Below are 22,617 nucleotides of genomic sequence, written 5' to 3' on the forward strand. Positions count from 1 at the left end.
GGGGAGCAAAGATGTATATGGGAGTCGTTAAAGCTACCCCCGATTTTCGTATTGCCACCCTTTGTACCAAAAATATGGTACTCCATTTCTATCTGCCTATCATTTCTATCAGAGCTCGTGCCATCATTCAAGCACAAGCCACGAAGCAGCACGTAAGGCTGTCGACACGGAGGAAGAGCGGCCCGTCGCCAAGCAGAAGCAGAAGCAGGAGTGCAGAGGTGTCACCACTATACCGAATCCGGAAAGTGAGGCATCCGTGAAGACATACAGCTCAGCATCTGGATCGAGGGGAACCATCAACGCTTCGTCTCTCACCAACGGAAGTACGTTCTCGTAGGCAGTACTCTCATCACCACTCCAGGAGGTAGCAACTTACAGTGCGTTGCGGTTCTGTTTACCGACCTGCTTCTTCTCGGCCTCTAGTTTGTCATGAAGCGGAACAATAGTGCATGCGTAGTCCGGTATCGAGTCATGCAACTCGTTCGTTGCAAATACAAACCGCTGTAGATCTGCCACGGTCGCAGGCAGAGCCAGTTCCACCAGGACATCCACGCGTGCTGGATCGCGGCGAATTCCTTCGCTCGAAATTAGCCTGCCGCAACAGCTGATCTCCAACTCATACAACGACGACTTCGCCATGTTAAGTTTGAAGTTGGCCGGATCGACAATCTCAAAAAACTTTCGTAGAATCAGAAGAAACTGAGGCATTGTTGGTTCGAATAAATCACGTCACCGACCCACACTAGGGCCGAATGTGGCATCCGCGGGGCTAGCGCAGTCTGGACTTTGCTCTGCAAGTGCAGAGTGGAGACCATAGCTCCCTGAGGGACTCGAGTAGGTGTGAACACACCATCGGGAGTGACGATAAAGAAATATCTCCTGAATGTTTTCGTTCAGAAAAAGCTGCCAGAGCCCCTTGGTGAAGTCGACGTACACGAGGATCGCCTTACCGTTTGATGCATCGGTTGTGGTAGTAGCTGTAGGCATCGTACCAGCAATGGGGATTACCATACTGTTGACAGCCCTGTAGTCCATGGTCAAGCGGAATTCCTCCTTAGTCCCCGGCTGGCGTACAGACACTACAGCACTCGCCCACTACATCGGGTTATTCTGTACCAACAACCTATTATCAGCCAGCGATTTCACATGGTGACGGATGAACTGAGCCTGCAACACCGCATACTTGCGTGCAGGGCTCTTGTAGGGCGTAGTGTCGAACTTTGCGATACGCGGCGTGGCACAACATTGGCGGAGGGGGGGGGAGTGTTCCAGACCAACTGCATCACGCCAGACGTCTCGAAATTCTTTCGGCAAGTATCGGACAGAGTCGACAGGTTCGCTCGGCAACCCGTTTGCTACTGCTTCGTCGAGGCGTGGGCCTAGCAAATCGGTCGGCCTATTTTTGAGTATGGAATCAGATATTTCACCGCCTACTAGAAATCCATCAGGTTCTGCCTCAGGTAGCGAGGATCCACCCAACTGGGCAAGTCGTTGCTCCTCATCAATGCCAAGTCCTTTCTGGACATCCTGGCCTAACCGAAATTTGCCTCCGTCGCCAGCAACACTTAAATACGGTACCGAGCGCAGTGAGACCAACCGGGCAACCGTTGCCAGAGGCAGGTCCGGTATCACCGTTGAGCCTAATGCAGTGCTGTGGCGTAAACCTTCTCGTTGTTGATAGGCACGAGGACGCGTGCCTCTCCGCTTTCACCCTCGCCACTGGCCTTCCGCCTGCACAAAGCGTGATTACAACTTGATCAACAGCCGTAATCCGGCCGACACAATGCTAGACTCAGCTGGGGCAGCGTTTGTGCAGTCATGTATACATCCACAGTGCAAAACGATAATTAATTCAATAGCATTGAGCGGGTTATCATTTTATTTACGCCCAACCTTGTGAATCAAAGGTAAAGTGCGAGATCCAGTGTCATGCGTGAGCGTACTAAAATACTTTATAGAATCGCTCAATTCTTTTATTTTCATGGTCACGAGTGCACCTCTATTACTCCAATCTCCCGGACTAAACACCGTACCTGGTCAGGGAAGTGCCAAGTGAGGAACTGAAGCTCTCTGAAACTTATTTCGGTGTTTAAGGGCAACCAAATGGGTGAGTATTTTCCGATGACACGTTATGTACATCCATTTATCCACAACAATTCAATGAGAAAGGTCATCGAGCTGTTTAGTAATGAAGAAAACAGAGGTTTTAGGGGTGTTGTACCTTGTGCAAGATTTATTAAAATTGTCGTCGTTGGCCAGGTTAAAAAGCACCTTCTAGTTATTTCACTGCGTTGGGCTCACATACCAAAAGACTGGCTAGGCAAGAGCGAAATGGCCTCACTGCGGTAAATATCAGACTCAAGGTAGGCCAGTCCTCGTGATGTTGACGCTGAACACGATACTCTGTTGATTTCCGAAATGTTTTCGGGCGACCTCATGATCGTCACGCCTTTATTGTTGAGCGTTGAGTCCAGGCCTCGGACAATTAATTATAACATTGTACTGAAAATCCTGGAAATTAAAATCCACTATTCCGTACAGCAGGGAGTCAATAGTAACCATTATATCTTTTTGTATATTGTTAGGCGTATTGCAGACGATTTGATACTCTGAAACGGCTTTGGCGGATACTTACTCTGGTGTTTTGAGCAATAATTACAGAAACATGGCACTGGTGTTCTCTGGATATTTATATCCAGAGTTTTAGGGGCGATTGGAAAGCGTCGACGATCCTGTCAAATAACACTTTTGTGGATATATCTGTAATTATTTGAAACCTGAGAGCAAATATTTATATGCTTAAATGACGCAGAAAATAATAAACTGTTTTCTTAAAAGGGTGAATGTTGACCCAGTCGGCCTAGAACAACATTCAAGCAACCTTGTACGAATGTGATTCAGTCACATTCAAGCTACCTTGTGGCTTCAACTCAGTTAGTAAATACAATCACACAAATGTCACGCGTCCAGCTTCAGATATACATGCATCTCGATGCAGCACATGTACTCAATACGAAATTAACACTGCGATACGTTTCAAATTGATTTAGAGACGGCAAACATCAAATTCTCAACTAAGAAAAGTAAAAAGTCCCAGTGTCGCTAGCGAAGTGGGGGGGGGGGGGGGGGGGGGGGGGGGGGGGGGGGGGGGGGGCATCCGTATTCGCGCTTCAGTTTCTTCTTATTGACAAATATTATTAAATTAAATATAGAGTATCCAAATAAAAATTTACGGAGAGCGGCGGACTCCAATAATATGTTATTCCGTCAATACAGTTCTAGAATTATTGTATTATATTTATTTTTTCCGAGCCCAGGTTGAGTCCACGACCGCGTGCGAGCCATCACAGGCGAATTCCAGAATCGAATGTTGTGCAAAGTTTTTACATGAATTAGATGTGCATTTATTAAACATTTATACACTTTCGAGTTCGGTACGCAAAGTCATCTTAACTAACAATAACAAAAAAAAACTAAGCACTCAATGTTCGCAGTAATGCATTGTAAAGTTAATAGATGAATTGATCAGCATCGTGCTGAAATTTGGAGTCAAATTAGGCGCTTGTTCTCCTCTAGGTAAGCCTGCTTATATTGGTAGGTGTTTTCCACTGTACGAGTCCGCTAGGCACATCGTTGACTGTGCGCTCCTTTTCAATACAGCGAAACTTTCTGTAAAAGCTTTAGCAGGTCCTTAAGCAGATTGCTCTCTATGAAGAACTTGTCAAGGTTGTTCTCATTGAGCGCGTTTTTCTTGGCACCAATTTCGTCGACATTTTTAAGCCTCGTCCTTGAGCAGCGTTTCTATCTTGTCAACAGCTTCGTTGGTCATGGTGACATGAGGAAGCCTGGCACCCGCAACAACTCTCTCTCTCTCTCTCTCTCTCTCTCTCTCTCTCTCTCTCTCTCTCTCTCTCTCTCTCTCTCTCTCTCTCTCTTTCCTAGTCGTTCGGATCTTACTACAGTTTAGTATCATCGACGATGCTTTTGTATGTTCACAATCTTCGCTGGAAGCTGCAACTGGTCTGGCCGACATCAACAGCTTTTGGTGAAGGGGTCGCTGCAAGCGTGGTAAGGTCTGCAGCAACAGTAGTCGAGGCACCCTTTGCGGTAGTAAGAGCGTTGGCTATGACAGCCAGCAGTGTGTGCACACTCACATCAGAAGCAGTAAACAACGGTGAAGTCTGGTTCTACATAGGTACGTCGACTTGCAGCTGTTCACATCTCGCATCCACTCATGATAACTGTCTTTGAAGAAATGCGTAAGCACAGTATGGCAAGCTCCGCGTGCGATTCCGATTTTACGTTTCTGAGTTGCAGTGAAACCGGATATCCTGTCGTACATAATATCATTTTGGTCCGCCGAGTCTAGTATAAAGTAACTTGATAAAACCCAAATGACAAACCTGATACGAAATTTTGAGGATACATGCTTGCATTCAACTCTATATACTATAGTCTGGGACTATTATACAATGCGGCTGGGAAACTAGTGATCGACGTGTCATAGCCACCGGTCTTAAAATTACTCGTGTGTGTTGCAATATCTCGATGCAGAGCTTCTTCATTTCCTATTTTCTAAGCCGTCGTACCTTCTCGTCTCCGAGGTACATGTGAATAGTAACATTTGTATTTATCCTTCGACCCTAGCAATAGCTTATTTACTCGACGTGACCTGAGGAACATGGTATATTGCTTGATCTGATCGAGTAGATCAGGTAGCGAACCTTTTATTGTAGTACAAGAGCGAAAATCCTTCGGGAAGAACAGCTGCAGGTATCGTGGACTCTACTCGTCTCAAAAGTTTTAGCTGTAGAGGTAGAGCAAATCATCGACTACCAGTGCGCCCTTACTGTGTTTGAATTATGTCCGCGTTTTCTCTGACACACACACACACACACACACAGGCATCGGCGAAATGCTGTAATGTTTTAACTTTTTTCACCCCACTAAAATGCGTTATTACGTCATGTGGAAACTCCAAAATTTTCACATATTGTCAAGTCGCTATACCGCATAATCGTATATTTAATGATGCCAGACGGTTATTACCTTATTTTACTTAGGATTTGATGTTGTTTTACTTGTTAAAATAAGCTTAAAGTTAAAGCTTTGCATTGGTTAGTAGTATATCTACTCGCTATCATAGCTATCATCACCGCTAGCATAGCTATCATCATCGCTAGCATAGCTATCATCACCCGTCTCAATGTCGTCGTCCGAATCTATCGTTGCCTCTACGAGTTAAAGTCTAAGCAGCTTTTCCATAGTAGACTCTGTATCGCAGGAAGGAGAATCGTCGTCTTCGACGACACGTGTACCCATCAATAATATCACCTTTTGAAGCCCACGAGAGAAGGTAGTGGCCGTAAGCTCGTTCCAGCACTCTGTTATCCACGCAGTTATACTGGCTCGTCCCGGTGCTTCAAGTTTAAAGGGTTGTTCGACGAGCTTTGATCGCATTTTCTCTATGGCCGTACGAGCTTCGACTTTCGTTGTAGAGTTTTACACAGTCCTTCTCTACCATTGTCTTCAACACTTTCGCTTTAAAAGCCGCCACAGCTTCCTTGGCATCAGCTGAAGTCTAAGGCCTTACCGTGTTCGTGTTCGCAGTGCTAGCTTTTGACGAAGTAGACATAGCTTAATCCAAGTGTGTGTAGCGTTAAATTTTGTCGTACCAATGCCTACTTTGATAGCCAGGTCCTTTACATGCGTACAAAGCATAAACCGCGTGACGGGAGCACCGCCACGACGCAGTGCGTTGATCCAGCGTACAATTCTTTCTTCAACCTTTTTCAGAATGCCTATAGCGTCTCCAAGGTGTCGTAGATCTCGGTGAGTTCCTCGTCCAGAAGAACAAGCTGCGCGAATGGTGGCGGTTTGTTTAATCCACTTATTGATCTTTTTTTTTTCGTCCAAGTTGCTTGTGAGCGAGCTCGCCATAGAAATATTCAATTGATTCATCTATGTCGTGACCCTGTCTTATGCGATCCAGCACTGCTTTCTTGTGCGCATGCTCCACTGAGTCACTGCAGTAAGTACGGGAGCGTCGACCATCCCCGTTAATGCGTGGTCTAGGCATTGCACGACGATTGTCTTCCACCACAAGTTACGTCCTGCTTCCTCCAAAATTAGCCACTCCGTCTGTTATTAAGGCTATATTTCCGTCAATATATGCATTATAGTTAAAGTTCATGCAGTTGTTCCGGAACCTTATCCAACAGTAGAAATCTATGATGATTCGTTTCAAAAGTCAGTTTAGCTGGGCCGTTAAAATAATGTCCAATTTTTGCCAACACTTTCAATAATTGTCCCTAAACACTAGGTACTTCTGAAGTATCACTTTGCTTATGTGAGACTGTGCGATGCACACGTCTCCGAAACTTGGTGTGTTGTAGTCAAGCTTTCAGTTGAGAGTTTGTTCTCTCTAACGGAGTCCGCTTCGGGTGGAGCTCCAGCTAATTGTAAGCCCGCTCTGTGGGGCCAGTATCGAGTCCATTGTTCTTGTCATTGCACAGGCAACGTCTCCAACCTCTGCAAGTCCGTCAAGGAGCAGCTAGACACTATTAGCTTGTCGACAAAATCATTTTACTGACAGTAGCGAGTAGCCAATCAGAGCGTAGCAGTTTTGGTACAGTCGCAGTTTATGTGCTTGCAGACAAAATGCATCATTACAAACTGATCTTTTTTGTTATCTCACAATGGTTCCTCCAATCATGCCTTCATGACGCTATATTAGAACAGTGTTCACATTTGCTTCGAAGCGAAACATAGCAGTATTCTTATAGACTGGTGTACAAAACGCTAGATCATGATCCGATACAAGATTACATAGTGGGATGTTTTGTGAATATCAAAGTCTTTGCGTATATTTTTCTACACATTTGGGGGTCTTTGGCAACTCTGCATCCCCTACGCTGTGAGGCGTTGCGGTACATTAATTAAGTTCGACTATTTTGTAAAACACCACTTCGAATACTATCATATACAGCTCCAACAACCATTCGATTCTCAAACAAATCTGTGATAATAAAACACGTTGGGACTCAAGTTTCAATTACTCAGCGAGACACCGACCTCGGCATGAAGCCCCCAAGGCTGTTTTGGCAAAAAAAAAAAAAAAAACTCCAAGCCACATCCCATAGTTTAGAGCTTGAATTCTTTATATTTAATGGGCTTACAGTACTTACTTGTTCATATTGTCACTATCGACCCTGAAAGCTATCAAACTGCATGTAAAAAAGGGAGGAACAATGAGACAGCGCAAACGTAGCCATTATATTACGCTATTGTAGCGAACGCGTAAAACATGTTATGCTGTTCTAGGGATAGCGTGAACATAGTGCCCCACTTCACAATGACTGGATGGAAGCTGCGACCGATCATTTTTACCTTCGACGTGTCTAATTAGAAACCATTCCCCAAATTTCCCGTCGAGCATTATATCACCACCTCAACAATATCTGATGTGTGTGTGCACCATCGTGCTGACTGTAGCTGCAGCAGCCTCAATTCTTGGTAATGTCGAATGTGTATCCACTACTGGCGCTGTGGACATTGACGCCCTTGCAACGACCATTACCACGGGTCTTCATACGCCAACTGTTGCCGGGCAGAGTGGTTCTGGCGTCCAGCGACGTCTGAGAAAGCATGAGGCTGCCCATGGTGATTACGACTTGGATCAAGATTCGAGTAACGAAGAAAGAGGTGGTGATGATGTTATGGCCAAGGCAGTAGGTTTTCTCTTTAAGGTCTTCGATGACATGGACAACACGGCGATCAAGGGGGAAGCCAACGACATCATCGGAATGATGGTTATGGAAAAGAAATGGGGGAAAGACGACAAAATTGATGGTATAATCAAAAAGGTGACCAACGGCAAAACTGTGGAGGATGCGGCGGCAGCTGAACGGTAAATGCAGAGTGAATACGAGTCTCTCTTCGACACGATGATCAAATTGGATATTACTACACAAAATATGGAAAGTTACGTCGAGAAGGGACTTGTGAAAATGTCGAAAAAAGAACACGACATCATCACAGACCTTTTCCCGGAGTATTACAAGAAAGTCATGGCTAAGTAACGAGATTTTAACCGTGGAATGTATGGCCATCGTCCACAATTTGGTCTTGATATTATTCTTGATGGTGCTTTTACCGAAATTAAAGTTTTTGCTCCGATGATATGTTGTATTACATTAATTATTGCACATCCTAGTTTTTGTTTTGTTACTATTTTCGCTTGGAAAAACTGCACCTTGCCAATTAAATTTCATACTATTCTACATTAATACCCTGTCAAAATCGTTGAGCGACTGTTTTTTTTATTTTTAGCCTAATTGAAGCTCTTCCGCTCATTTCAAGATTTGAACATTTCTGATCATGAGGCAACTAACCGATGAGGAGCGCGATGCACGTTTACGAAATGCTGCTCCTTCGCAGCTGAAACGGCACTTTAAAACGAGGCGATGCCGTATAAATGACAGCATGCTTTCACGCCAGCCGCTGTGCTGTATCCCGCATTTGGAAGCGAGGCGTCAGCTCGATGGGTAATCGAGTAGCCGCTGTTGTCATGTCAAGAGACGAGCTCATGGGCGATAAGATGGATCGGCGGTATTCTGTGAGCGCATGACTTATTCCTGCGAACGACCGAGAGAATTAACGCAAGATTCAGTTGGCTTCAAACACGAATGCGTCCATGATGAGCCAGCTTATTAAAAGGGTTTCACGCATCGAGCACTGAGGCAAACGCGACATATGCTTACCCCAGCGCATAAAGGCGCGATTGAAGTTCTGCTTGGAGCATGTGAAGCCCGGTCCGAACGGCGGGGTACGCCTTTGATCCGATGCACACTGCTAGTGACGCTGCCCTGATACGTAATAGCTCTGCTCAACGCACAATTCGTCATCACGGGACTTGAAGCTCTGCTACCTCCTACTGTGCATCCATATTACTCGAACTCATGTTGCACCAGTCCAACAACACATGGCTCTACTGTCCCTGCAAGCGTGTCCAGTACGCCGTACACTGTCAAACCTTGATCCTTTCCCTTACTTGCGAGGCGGAGCAAGTACACCTGCAATTTGTGTGCTTTATATTTAAGATTTTCTTTTGTTGCTTTACTGTTTCAAAAAGTTTCAACGGCTAATTTATTACCCTTGAAAAAACAACGAAGTGAAGCTCTGTGATTTTTTTGGTGGATTATTTTTCGAACGAAGGTAGTATAACAACGAGATAGTTCTGACCAAATATTGAAATTGAAATGTAGGAAGCACTAAATACAAAAAAACGGTAATCGAAGGTCCCAATGAAAACTAAGATACCAGAATTATTGGTGTTAGATTTTTCGAGGGAGTTCCATTGAATTTTTTGAGGTGGAGCTTTTTCGTCATTGCAATCAAGAAATTGTAGAGATTTAAGCATTTATACTTTGCCATGATATGAATTGTGCTTTAATTCGGATTTGCTCTGCTAACTAGTGCAACAATTATAAAAATCTTCGTACCTAGTAGTGAATCATGGAGGCGTTGAATGGGAGCTGCAAAAATCGTGTTTCAGCGCGGTTTGCCAGAGAATGACACATTTTGGAATTGCCAAACAGATGCTTACACGTATTTGATGCTCTAAGTCGTGCATGAAATGCTTGGTCACACTACTTGGTGTATTTGTACTAATCATATTCAAGTACGATTTGTAGATAATTAGTAGTTGATAAGTCGGACGATTTACAGTCGAAAGTGTCAAAAATCTGCGAATCACAAAAAAAACGGACTGTGTTTTACTGCTTGATCGGGAGCACCAAGTCACTAAAGACTCTTGAAGAAGGATGCTTCGCGGTTAAGATACAACACATGCTTCCCTTCTGATGCCCATACCCGGCTGATAGCTATAGCGTCTAGGTTTAATTAATTATTAATATTCATAGACGGTTGGCTATACTCAGACACATTGATTGAAAAATAAAAACCAATTGGTAATTTCCAACCATGGTACGTTGGGGCAAATGATATTTATTGTGCCACTCCAAGGGCGTGGCGTGGCGGGTTAGCTGTTGCGAGAAAATTCTCAACTGAGCTTGGTCAGTAGTGCTCTCGACCTCTGGTCTATCTTAAGGTGATCTCACTACATCATTGGGAAACTACGCCTTCGTCTAGCACCGATATCCAGGATGCTGTAATTGTTGCCTTCGCAACCTCCAATTTCCAACCATGATACGTTGGGGCAAATGATGTTCATTGTGCCATACCAAGGACGTGGCGTGGCGGCCGCACCACAACGAAATGTCGTCTGTCGCGCTCCACCTGTCCGATATAAGCCCTCGACTGGAGGTCACCGTGCTAGCACATGTGCTGAGAGAGTTTGCTGATCCGGTGCCCGTACTCCTCGAACGCGTTTGACAACCATCTTCCCATCAACTTGATAACAAGCCGGTCCACCCCCGAATTGAGTAATGCCGTAGCACCACCTATGCGCACAGAGTGTGTTGAATATCTCGTCGAATCGAGGCCACTTCTTGTTGCCGCTCTCTTAATCAACGCCGAAATAGCATCCGACGTAATCCCACTATTCCACATCAATAACGCCGGGTCTCCCGGTCTCGTAACAAATGTTGTTGCCGCCTTGTAGACCCACTGAGCCGCTCTAACTGGGCATAGGAGTCGATCTTTGGACTTGTAGTGATAGCGGACTTCCTCACGCCCAAACGGATTGTTTTTAGCGCCATGAAGGGTAATACCCACCATCTCGGCTCGCTTCGGGTGAAGAGGATTCTCGTTTGTGTCGAAGAATTGTATACCCGACAATCGTATGACGTAGCTGCGAACTCTTTTACCGATGAATAAGTACTCAGACCCTCTGAGGAGGAAGAAGGATCCCAGCAGTCGACCACCCCACAAACGCTGGTCGCGTGGCAGCGTGAGATTGATGTCGAGGAAAATCACTCGAAGTAGCCGAGCAGACAGGGGCTACTGCTTTACCACGGGATCGGTAAACCGGCGAATACCCCGCAGCAGGATGGCGTGGCTGGCGTTGACGCCTGGGTTGTACCCTGCCGTATTGCGATGGAACCACCGGACTGCGCACAGTTATGCGCATATCGTCGAATATGTGTTGCGTTTTTGCTGACGATTCATGCCATACTTCCACAGGTAAACCACAAACGCACCAAGTTGCTCGGCGTTCTTGTCTGTGTCCGTCGCCGTGAGCCATGGACTGAAGCGCATCATACTGCACCAGGCGACCCATTGGCCCCAAGCGCGCGAGTAGTGCTTCCTTGAGGACTGAGCGAGTGCACCTGCTCGCAATAGTGCTCCCTAAGACGCGAGAGATTTCGAAAGACGCTCGGGATCTGCACCTGTTGCCACCCACTGCATAAGTTAGCAGATAATAGAGCCATCGAAGGCGACTTCCACACCCTGCTGCCTGCATCCGCCATTTGATTATTCACATCTGGAACGTGAGAGGCTGTTGAATAGAAACAATGTTGCACCTCAGAAAGTCCGAGGATGCGGAGCAGCATTTGAGCAAATCCATTGCGACTCAACTTGCGATTTTTCCATGCGACTGCCGAAACATTAATCCAAAAGCGTACATGAGAATCACCTTCATGTGGCGCGAGCTTTCACAGGTGACCCCATAGAAGAGATGCAAAGACAGCGCTCAACAATTGCCGAACGTTGATGCGGAACGTATTATCGCCCGCGTCATTGCAGCTCTGGATTAGCTCAAGCTCCTCAACAGTGAACTTCACTTGCAAATACTGTCGATGGGCCGGGAATAAAGCACACAGACCTTGATCACTGGCATCCTGTGAATATGAAAATCTGGATCATGACGTCGAGTGAAGCAAGCCAACGGGATTGAGTTCTCCTTTCCAACTTGGACGATCAACTCAAACCACCGTAAGTCATCCTTCGCTTCAGTCGACACCGGGATGGATCAAAATCTTGGTCCACTTCGTGCAAGCGTAGCAACACGCTGGAAGAACGGCGCTGCCGACCTAATACATGTGACGATGTGTCGTAGACTGCCCAGCAGCTTAAGTAACCCCGTTCTTGTCGTTCTATCACGTTTGACCATGTCATGAAGACGGCTGAGTGCTTTTGAGACCTTTGATGGTGGCATTGAGACTGTTTTTGCGCTGAGATCCCAATCCAAGCCTAAGGCCCGACCCTTCACGAACCATGTTGTGAACTTCTTCTCATTACACGCATCAGGTCCCAAAACTGTGACCATCGCCAAGCGAAGAGCGATTTGAGCTTCTGCTAATCTTGTACCAATATCGGGCTCGATGGCAGTGTGATCATCACATCACGTCTTCGCATCAAATTTTCCTGTAGCCTTGATCGGTTGCAAGGGCCACTTTGATGCTGAACCAGCATACAAATGGCTGATAGCTGCTCCGGCGATCCAATATGACACAGGCGAATTTTTCCCGCCGAATGGACAGCACAGGTCAATAACCAATATACCGAGCTTCGAGAATGTGCCAGCGAAACGCCCAACGTGATCAACTGATATCGGTATATTCCAAATGCCCCATTGACATCACCCGTCATCATTCGGTGTAGCGAGGGATACAGATCAGCAACATCTAGAATCCGGTTAGCCAGAGCGTCTGGCCCGTCGTAACAAACCTCAACCTCAGATTCGGGTACCGTGTTATCGTTCACTGAGTCTCCAGGTGGGTATGAGAGGTCATGAATGATTCTTGCGTCAACCGAAAGATCTGCTTCACCTTTTTGCACAGCTCCGAATGGGCTACAGGTTATACCTTGTAGCTGGGGTAATAAATCGATGGCGAGGATAAGGTACCGGTTAGAATCCTGACCAGTTCGTAAGTGCTTGATGATGACATCCAAAGCTCGGGCTGCAGGAACTTGTTCAGTGAAGGATGACTTCGACTCTGGAGTAACACCGTTCAAGATAATTTGATTCCACCGTGAGCGATACCGATAACCTTCCCAGTTAGGTACTCCAACCGGCTCTTCTAGGGCCTTATTTGGCCGCGGATCTTGCTCAGATTCCCCCCTCAGTAGCCGCACCAACTCAGGTAGCTGAATCCATGCTCGACGGATAAATTCACTGTATACGGCATATTTGTGTCTATCCAAAAGGTTGACAACGGATCCATTGTCAATATCGGAAGATGGCATCGACACCGGCGGCTCAAGACCGTGACATCGAAGGAAATGATGAAGTGCGAGCTCAGCGATTTCCAGGTGGCCAGATTCCAGGCGCTGACGAGCGAGCTGCTAGCAGAAGCCAAAATCATCGCTTCACGTTGAGAAGGCGTGGGCCTACCGAGTAATGGATGTGTGGGCGGGCCCGGCGGCATGAGCCGATCGAGCGGCCCAAGCGTGGACGGGCTCATCGATACGAATCGATCGAGCGGTCCTGACGTGGACGGGATTGATGGCTTGAGCATGTCAAGCGGTCCAGTACTTGGAATTGTAGGCGTTTGCTTCTGTACCGGTAATCGGTCCGGTACCTGGGCCGTGACAAGACCGACGTCCACGTCCAGGCACCTTCACTGTAGATCTTCAGCTAAACCTCCATAGTTTTTGTCGATGAAATCGTGCACAATATCCGGTATCGCGGCAGATTTGAAGTGGCAGAGGTTCTTGATGACACAATTACCATTCTTACCCCGGCACCCTTGAGCAGATAAGAAGCGCACGCAGATTTGTTTCTTGCCTTGCTTTGGTAGTGCTTGGCGAACTTCAATAGGAATGACCGTGCGTCTCTCGGAATCGCTCTTCGCTTGATGGTTTTGCCGATTAGAGCTCGCGTTGACTACCTTCACTGCAGCAATAATATCCTGGCGGAGGATAATTTGATGCACACGGACGAAGGACGCATGGGCTGAGGTGAAGTGAGTATTGACTTGTTCCAATTCTTGCCATTATTCTTCAGTTATAAGTTCTAACTGGTCGTCTAGCCACGCGACCACCTCAACGCTTCAGGGGATGATGGTAGCTCACGAACCCGCAGTTCACCTAGAAACTTTAATGCAGCCACGAGGGTTTCGTAGACGACCGGTTTGTAGAGCAGCTGTGCAATGGCACACAATACTTCCACTGCTCCAACATTGACCGAGAAATCTGCGGGAGCTGGTACTGCCGGGAGAGTATTCTTCCTTGAGAAGTTACTCATGTCATTTCCTCGAACTCGAGCTCTCTTCTCCGACTCGCTCACCCGGTTAAAATGTAAAATTGACAATCCTCTCGTACCAAAGTCCTAACCAAACAGCGCAGGACAGCAGGGTGTGGAAAGAAGCCAAACTTTCTCCAATAAATCTGCACATATTCGACAAAATGTTGAGCCGTGATTTGCTCATACTTACCATTTACGAGAGCCAAGTGAATGGGCGTCTACATTCCAGTCGGTTGAAATTGATTTTTATCAGCAGCATTCAGATCCCGTCGCCCAACGAATTGACCAATGTCGGCGCATACGCCACCACTACGTTGAAGGGAGATGAGGTGATCCACTTCTTCGCCTAGTGGAGCAGCTCCAGTCGCTTTACCAACTTGCCCAGGGAGAAGGACTGGAGCGGTCGCCACTGGGGTTAATCGCATACGTTTGCCTACTGGTTCCTGGTTGAGAGTGCTTTCTCCGCCACCGCCTCTGCCTCGTCATCCTCGGAGTCGCTAAGACCATCGCTCAACGTCGATTCGGTCTCCTCCAAAGCATTGAGGGCTGAGGCCTCGGTTTCGGTCGAATGGTGTCAAAAAATAGTATCGTCGAACATTGCACCAGTCGGATGTGGGCGCCCACCTTCTTTATAAAACACGTAATCGAGAACATGCCGGACGGTCACTCCTGACACCTCAAAGCTGGTAATATCGAGAAGTGGGATGATCTTGGACTCATCGATCGCCGTTTCCTTCACCTCGGTAAGAAGAACTGTAGAGTCTCGTATAGCGTTCAGGTCGATACCATTGAACTGTTTGTACAAAATCTCGCGCGTCTTCTTCATTTCTGCTGCCATGACAAGACCTTCACCTTGCTTCCGCGCGTTGACTCGCTCTCTGTTTTGCCATAAGCGATCCCACTAGGTCGAATGCGCCAGGGCGAAGATAAGAATAACTTGGTGCCATGGAGTCTTGTCGTACATGTTCGGAAAGGTTAGCCTTGGAGGTTGTTAGCTGTTGCGAGAAAATTCTCAACTGAGATCGGTCAGCAGCGCTCTCTGGTCTATTTTTAGGTGATCTCTCTGCATCATTGGGAAACTACGCCTTCGTTCAGCACCGTTATCCAGCATACTGTAACCGCTGCCTTCGCAATCCCGAAATCCCCGGAAAAGTATTGCAAAACAAATTGACAAACTGCGGCACCATCAAAATACAAATACCCAATTGCATAACGACCCGAAATTGCAATTATCAAATGCAAATACACTGCAATAATATCAAATTGCAGTAGTACCTACAATATCCAACTGGATACTTTTCGTTTTAACGATGTTGAGTCCGCAGGCACATTAGAGACTTTTCGGTGCAGTTTTGATAGAGTTCAGATTCAGCTAGGTGCTCAATCTTTGCAAACTCTATTTCATTTCCAAGGGAATTTTCGGGAATGATTCCCACCTGTGTCAAACGCACGATGAACGGTTCAACATATTACAATTAAGCATGGACGTGGTGGACGTGGGCGACGACGGAAACTCTGAGTCGTTTGATCAGACGGATGATGTCCAGGTGCCGCTCGCACAAGTGGTAGATATTGACACGAAATCCGGGCCAATCCAGGACGAAGCGCTTCTGCGTAAGACGTTCTGCATAAGCGACGATCTGATACCTCTTCGTACAGTGTAGTGAAGCCTGGGGAAGCTGTGTATGGAACCACAAACGGGGTGATGAAAAGCTTTGATGAAGTGGCTAAGGTGTGCTTTATGAATGACGGATTTATTTCCGAAAAACAAGGACCTCCTTTCCGCACTCGCTTTTCTCATCTGCTACGGCAGCACCAGAAGAATCCGCTTGCATCAATGTGATCCTCAGGAAACTACTGAAGAGTGTGGTGGGCGTGAATTCTTGATGGACGGATCATCTCAAGAATTAACGACGCGAAGGAGCTTCGAGGAGCAAAAAAAAACGCGAACAACATCAAAAACAAAACGGCATTGAATCATCGGGTGAGCTGTTACGTCGCCTCGCTATGGATGAGATTGAAGTGCAGCAATCTTGTAACGAAGTGCAACAGGGCCATGTCCGGAAGGGCTTAGTACCAAAAAAAGAGTGTTTGTTTTCCTGTGGAAACTAAAAGCCAACCAAGCGCGGAAAGCTAGAGATTCTGACCGAATCCGTTGTGTTAGCAATTGAAGACATGGACGCAGGCTCATCGAGATATACGAATATCTGAATAAATGGTTTCGGTTTGAAAAGAGGAGGCAGAGAGGAAAAAAGCACACGAGCTCAAACTCGAAGAGCGCCGCGAGCTGCTGAACGTGGTCGCGACGAACGTCAGACAGCTGCAGAGCGTGAGCAAAAAAAGTTTATGTTGAATTTGCTCATGGTAGCCCTTGGTAAGAATGTTGAGGAAACCAAGGCAAGGAGTAAAAATAACATCAGTTCATTGCAAGAAGATGGTCTCTAGATAGATCCGCCTAAATACCCATATAATGAAGGTAGCTTGGTGTCAAGTACATGGATATCTGGTTGCCTAACAGTTTCAGACACGTACGAATATTTGTTAGGAAAACTGCTGCAAAGAATAGTTTTCCCACTGCCGTCTGCCTTGTGAGAAGTTTTGTTATCCCAATTCACTTTGACCCTGCAAAATCCCCAATTAACAGACTCTCGGACGCTACTCATGCTAGCGTTAAACGTGCGCTTTGCATCCGTGTCTGGATTAGGAAACGAACAGCACACAGAATCGCTGCAACCATAAGCAGGATCTCCGTTAATAACCTTCCCACGGAAGTGATCATCCTCAGATAGCTCTTCTACTATTCCACTCATGCTAACCATCGTTGAGGCATGGCGACGTCTTTCAACAGGGCCAAACAGACCAGCAATAATTCCATCAGGTGTGGTGATGGCTTGCCAGTTAAAGCAGCGGGGTCTTGTGTGGCCATCATAAAGAGACCGCTGTACATTCTCGTAAGGAAAAGCGGGATTGGCGCGTACACTTGGTCGTGAGACTGTAGTACGTCCACGAGAAGAATACGGTAGACACTGTTAGGCTGGTACTTCCGAGCGTTTAGACGATTGTATTGCTTCTGTAGTAGAAGGCAAAAGGTAAAGTGATTAGACTATTCTGTTTCCAATTCCACTTATCGCAGCGAGCAGGACAGCCTCCTGGTACTGCCAGAGGCTCGAGTCTAGTAGTTGCAACTGCAACTGCAAGGACTGCCAACAGGGGTTCCCAATAATATACGGAAGTAGAAATATATTCCGTATTTTCCGTGAAATTATTGATTTTGTCTGCACAGATAATAGAATCTGTAATTTACTTTTTTTTTTTATCTCGACAGACTTCAATATTTTACTTTTAATGTTGTTCTACACATCACTAAGTACATAATACTATACCATCATGAAGAGAATATTGTTTTTAACCTTGTAAGATTTATATGCTCTAGTGTCCAGTGGATTCGAAAGCACGGCCTTTAGTCCGAACTATCGCTCTGCTGTCATTTGTAAATTTTCCAGCTACATTAAGCCTCACCGCTCCTCGACCTCTCACCATGGCACCCACCGACACGCTTCTGCAAGTAGCACGCCCCCAAGCGAAGTTTTTGCCGAAGCAGGTGGTTACGTTCTTTTTCAAGCGCCTAGTAAATGACAACAACGACCCTACCGGCTACTTCGAATGCAAGGCTTGCGGTCGGTCCCGCAAGCAGGTTGCCGGAACAGGGTATATTAACCTGGTAAACCATGTTCGCAACGAGCATCCGACGTTTGCGAGAGAGATGGAGAGTGCCTCCGCTTCACCCACCGGCTCATTTATCCCTTGGGTTCGACAGAAGGCATCCAACCGCTTCGCATAGCTGAAGTGGGTGGTGAAATCAAACCTCCCCCTCTCATTCGTTGAAAATCCGGTGACCCGTCGGTAAGTTGTTTTATAATTTTTAATTTTACTTGGTCTAAATTGAAGGTTATCTAATTGACTATTGCTTTATTATCAGTTACACCAATTTGTCTCCAATCTCTGTCGATACGCTGCGATTCAACATGGAGGCGGTGACGCACGAAGTGGAGACCATCATCGGTGCCGAGATGCCCAACGAATTTGGGCTGATGCTTGACGGGTGGAGCAACGGCAGTGAATACTATCTCGCCGTCTATGCGGTTTACTCCATCAAAGGCGGTGGGCACTATCCCTTGCTGTCAATGACACCAGTTGTCAACGAGCCAGAGAATGACCGCGGGGCCGAGTCGCTTTTGGCGGCAATCTCTATTTTTCTTCCTTTTTCGGAAAAAAACGGTGAAACAATGTCTATTTCTTGTCGGTGACAACTGCTCGGTCAACAAGAAGCTCGCCAACCTGATGGGCATTCCTCGTGTTGGCTGTGCAAGCCACCGCTTGATCTTGGCGGTAAAGGCGTTGTTGGCTCTCTACGAGGCCGACGTCTGCGAAGTCCAACGTCTGATGAAGCAACTCAAGACACTCAGTGAAGGTGCCAAGCTCAGGTGCATTTATTCCGCCTTTTTAATTTTAATAGTTTCTAATTTAGGTTTTTAAGGCTGGTGACGCCGCTTCGACCCGTACTTCGTCAACAGACGCGTTGGGGCTCAACGCATGCCATGCTGCGTCGGTATTTTGAATTACGTGGCTTTTTGTCCATGGATGACGATGAATTGGCGGAGTTTCTTCCATCGCCGACAACCCGCAGCCGACCCAAAGCGCTCTTGAACGAGCTTTCGGACTGCGAGTCCGTTTCTCTGGCGCTACAAGGCGACGACGTTGATCTTCTAGGGGCGCGCGACCTACTGGATGGGCTCATTGCAGTTAAGCCCATTCTAAAAACCTACATTGGTAAGTATTTATGCTCATCTGACAAAAACCATTGTGCTTACATTTCGTTTACTTTTTATAGGAGCATCTGCGAATATTATTCACTCTCCTGCATTCGAATCTGGATGCCGCAAGGGTCTAGCTGGTGATGCAGCTAAATTGTTGCGCGACGAGAAGACCGCTATAGGGCCCTTTTTGCAAGGGGTAGAGTGCGAGCCACAAGTCGTGGCGCTGCAGAAGGAGGGTTTTGCTGAGCACATTCTAAAAAAGAGCAAGGTAAAGCCATGTGTTGCCTCTTACCCACTGGTGAGCGCAATTCCGCCGACTTCCAACAGAGTGGAGCGTCTTTTCAGCGTGGCCCGAGCCATGATCGGACATGAACGCCAAGCTCTTTCACCACTAGCTGTGGAAATGCTGCTCTTCCTCCAGGTCAACGCTTCGTACTGGGATGTTGAAGTTGTTGACAGGTGTGTGTAAGCCGATTTGACCGACGACACTGCTACGGTAAAGGGAAATGCAGCTACTCTCAGCAATTACGTATTGACTCGCTCTCCTCCTATTAATTATTGATTCCTTACAGTTTGTTTTACCAGTGCATTACGAAATTATAGTAGCACGGCGCAATCCATATAAATTCAATATTCGGAACCCCTGACTGCCAGCTGGTAATGAATGCAACTTGTATTCACTCCAAAGTGCAACGGGGGCAAGGCTTTCAACCTAAGTCCCACGCTACAATTCGCTCCCAAGTCTTGCTCACAACTTGGACACAGTTAATATGGATATTTTCAAGATACTATCTTGTAACGTCAGCATGGTACACTGTACCATATTTTGGGTACACCGTACCATATTTCAAAATTCATTTTTCCTTATGCCTACAGATGAGCCATGGATACACAGGCCACTGAACTTGTAAATTTCACTACTTTAGAGTAACTGCCATAATAGTAGGAATCTTACTCACATCGTGGCTGCCAAGTTGACACAGAAAGCTCTCTAGCTCGAGGTCAGCTTCTGAAAAGCTGTCGCCAACTTGGCGTCCTCGGCAGCTTCCACGTAGGTATGTATAGCGCAGGTATATCCTGTGCTAGAGATTTTAAAGGCTCCCAAGAGTCCTCGATAGGCTCTTGGCCGCACCAAATCACTAGGAGTTCATAGGACTGTTTCTGTTCGATCCAACGGTGCTTGTTAGGTCGATTAACTTTCAACACGATTCCTTGGGAGGCAACGTGCTCCAGTAATTCCTCCGTAACTTCCAAGTCACTGTCTGCGTAGAACTTCAATCGTGAAGCGTGCTAATCTTGCTCCTTGGCCTGTAACCCGTTGCCGAACGCGAAACGAGTGCGAGTCCGCACGGGTAACCACGTAGGGGCCGATCCATGTTACTAGCCGTTTGTTGTGTCGTCGCTCATAGACATATGATCTGAGGACGTATTCACCTCTGGACTTTCTCTTGTTCAGCAATGTGATCTTCTCACGCTTGTCCTTGACGACACAGTGCATGTCCTCAATAATAGACCGTAGCTTCGCCAGAGACTTTTCAATGGCTGCACTCGAAATAGAGACTATCTTAGGTTGATTATCTGGTACATACAGGGTATAGGCTGGTGTTGGGGCTGGTAAGCCAGTGATCACCGCAACTGGAGCCTTGTGTGCAAGAGAAGCCACCGGAGAATGGTTCATGTTAGCTTGCACCAAAGGTATCAGGTAGATCCAGTCGTTGTGAGAAATCTGATACTGCATTATCATTGCACGTAGCACTTGCAGTACATCTCTGTTTGCACGTTCAACGGATCCACTGATCCACGGGCTGTATGCCACTACGAACTGCAGTTCACACTTCAGCCGCTTGCATAGCTCTGCAAATACTTCGTTCTTGAAGTGTTATCCTTGGTCACTGACCCATACCGGTGGTACACCGAACCGGCTGTGACACCCAAGCAAACCACCAACTGCAATCTCACTTGTTGGCGTATCACACGCAATCAACTCACAAAAATGGGTAAAGTTGTCCTTCAGTAGTAGTAGGTATTTGCATGAGCCAAATCCATCACCCAAATAGAGAAAATCTCAGTGTAAAGCTCCATTGCGAATGTCAGAGCGGTAAAGCTCACCCCATGGTCTAGGCACCACCCTACCTCCTTTTACATGTTGGCAGAGCAAGCAGGAGCGCAGGAAATGACGAACTAGAGCAGAGATTCCTTCAATCGAAAATACACGGCAAATGTGGTTCAAGACCACGACTTCACCACGGTGACCCAGTGCCCAACAATGGGCGATGATCAGGAGTCGCTGGATGAGTGCCCTGGCAGCAGTAGGTATCCAAATACAGTCGTCAATTCGGTAGACACTATGTTCATCTGCAGCACTAGCAGTAGGAGCAGAAGGTACATGAGCCGCTCGCATAGCCGCGATTTCACTCAACGTCTGCCACGTAAAGTTCTTTTGGTCAAGAGGCCGAAGCAGAGGCTTTCGAGAAGCTTGGGTCTGTGAGCGAGTCACTCGTTTGAAACTAGATGCTGCAGTCGTAGATACCGTATGAGTAGTAGCACCACCCCACCGAATAAGCATATCCGCCCACACGTTGTTGACACCCTCAATATGAACGATAGTATAGCGATACTCCATGAGTTTGACAGCACATCGAAGTAATTTTCCACGTACGTGCTTCTTAACTTCTTGCCCAGGGGAAAAAACATGGATGAGGTTTCGGTGGTCACAAAACACCTTGAAACCACCAGGCCTCAGCAACAGGTAGTCAAGGTCTTCCCAGGAGAGCACGATTGGTAGTGCCTCCTTCTCAATGACGCTCCAGTGCAGCTGAGCGCCAGTGAACGAACCGCTCTTGCAAATCAGTAGCTCATGCTCCTGTTCAGTAATTGCCACTCCTGGTTTCCATTCACGCACTTGCGTAAGGATTGAAGCCCAACCGTAGTTGCTAGCATCTGGAAATAAGCCGTAGGTGGCCTGCTCACGCGGGAGTGTCATCATGGCCGAGATCTGCAGGAGTTTCTTGACCTGTTCGAAACTGCGGAGTTCATCATCGTCCAATGCGATGCTGATTCCTGAAGCAACACGCTTCGTCTTTCGTTTACCAGTAAGTGCACGATCCAACAGCGTTTACAACGGCCGAATGGTGCGAGCGCAGTCAACCAAACTGTCTCGCATCCAGTTCGTTGCGCAGATAAACTGCTACGGTTGTCCCGCTGTGACTGGTACTGGCATTGAAGTGAGCCCTTCAATCCGTTTTGGGTCATGGCGAACACCATTCTCGTCAATCACCTTACCACACCACGTAACTGAGCGTTGGACTTCTTCAGACTCAACTTTTATCCGAATTCGTTCACCAAGTCAAACAACCGCTCTGGAGCAGCGAGGTAACTCTCTATAGTTTCAGAGTAGAACAAGAGATCGTAAATCCATATAAGTTGCTCCTACTCAAGAGGCACCTGTCGGAGCCTGTATCCGCACAGTACTGTAGCTCACACACGTCGTTCAGCGTGATGGTGTTCACTCCACCCAAACGCTTCTTAATCCGCTTCATCCTGCTCTTGTCATGGTGAGAGGTATGAAACTTCGTCGGTAATTCCTTCTTCTCCTCTGGAGACGCAGTTGGGCAATTCGGCACATAGTGTGGCCCACTGCATTTAATA

At 46.9% G+C, this 22,617-nt stretch overlaps 5 protein-coding genes across 5 annotated transcripts; 4 read left to right on the top strand and 1 right to left on the bottom strand.

Annotated features, from left to right (window-relative positions):
- Positions 1 to 7,463: 7,463 nt before the first annotated feature.
- PPTG_07203 (hypothetical protein) lies at positions 7,464 to 7,913 on the top strand (the record flags this gene model as incomplete). Its single annotated transcript, XM_008901371.1, has 1 exon — positions 7,464 to 7,913. One exon carries the CDS (start codon positions 7,464 to 7,466, stop codon positions 7,911 to 7,913), a length of 450 nt encoding a protein of 149 aa, XP_008899619.1.
- Positions 7,914 to 7,946: 33 nt separating this feature from the next.
- Positions 7,947 to 8,081, top strand: PPTG_22043 (hypothetical protein; the record flags this gene model as incomplete). Its single annotated transcript, XM_008901650.1, has 1 exon — positions 7,947 to 8,081. The coding sequence occupies one exon, from the start codon at positions 7,947 to 7,949 to the stop codon at positions 8,079 to 8,081; it is 135 nt and encodes a 44-aa protein (XP_008899898.1).
- Positions 8,082 to 14,411: 6,330 nt separating this feature from the next.
- Positions 14,412 to 14,990, bottom strand: PPTG_07205 (hypothetical protein; the record flags this gene model as incomplete). The annotated part of the gene is made up of 2 exons (XM_008901372.1): positions 14,412 to 14,698; positions 14,777 to 14,990. The coding sequence occupies 2 exons, from the start codon at positions 14,988 to 14,990 to the stop codon at positions 14,586 to 14,588; spliced, it is 327 nt and encodes a 108-aa protein (XP_008899620.1). The 3' UTR covers positions 14,412 to 14,585.
- Positions 14,991 to 15,633: 643 nt separating this feature from the next.
- On the top strand, positions 15,634 to 15,816 carry PPTG_22044 (hypothetical protein; the record flags this gene model as incomplete). The annotated part of the gene is made up of 1 exon (XM_008901651.1): positions 15,634 to 15,816. The coding sequence occupies one exon, from the start codon at positions 15,634 to 15,636 to the stop codon at positions 15,814 to 15,816; it is 183 nt and encodes a 60-aa protein (XP_008899899.1).
- A 1,874-nt stretch (positions 15,817 to 17,690) lies between these two features.
- On the top strand, positions 17,691 to 19,438 carry PPTG_22045 (hypothetical protein; the record flags this gene model as incomplete). Its single annotated transcript, XM_008901652.1, has 5 exons — positions 17,691 to 17,860; positions 18,132 to 18,455; positions 18,523 to 18,636; positions 18,690 to 18,982; positions 19,044 to 19,438. 5 exons carry the CDS (start codon positions 17,691 to 17,693, stop codon positions 19,436 to 19,438), a joined length of 1,296 nt encoding a protein of 431 aa, XP_008899900.1.
- Positions 19,439 to 22,617: the final 3,179 nt, after the last annotated feature.

This window comes from Phytophthora parasitica, assembly GCF_000247585.1.
Source record: "Phytophthora parasitica INRA-310 unplaced genomic scaffold supercont2.11, whole genome shotgun sequence".
In the NCBI taxonomy this organism is placed as follows: Eukaryota; Oomycota; class Peronosporomycetes; order Peronosporales; family Peronosporaceae; genus Phytophthora; species Phytophthora nicotianae.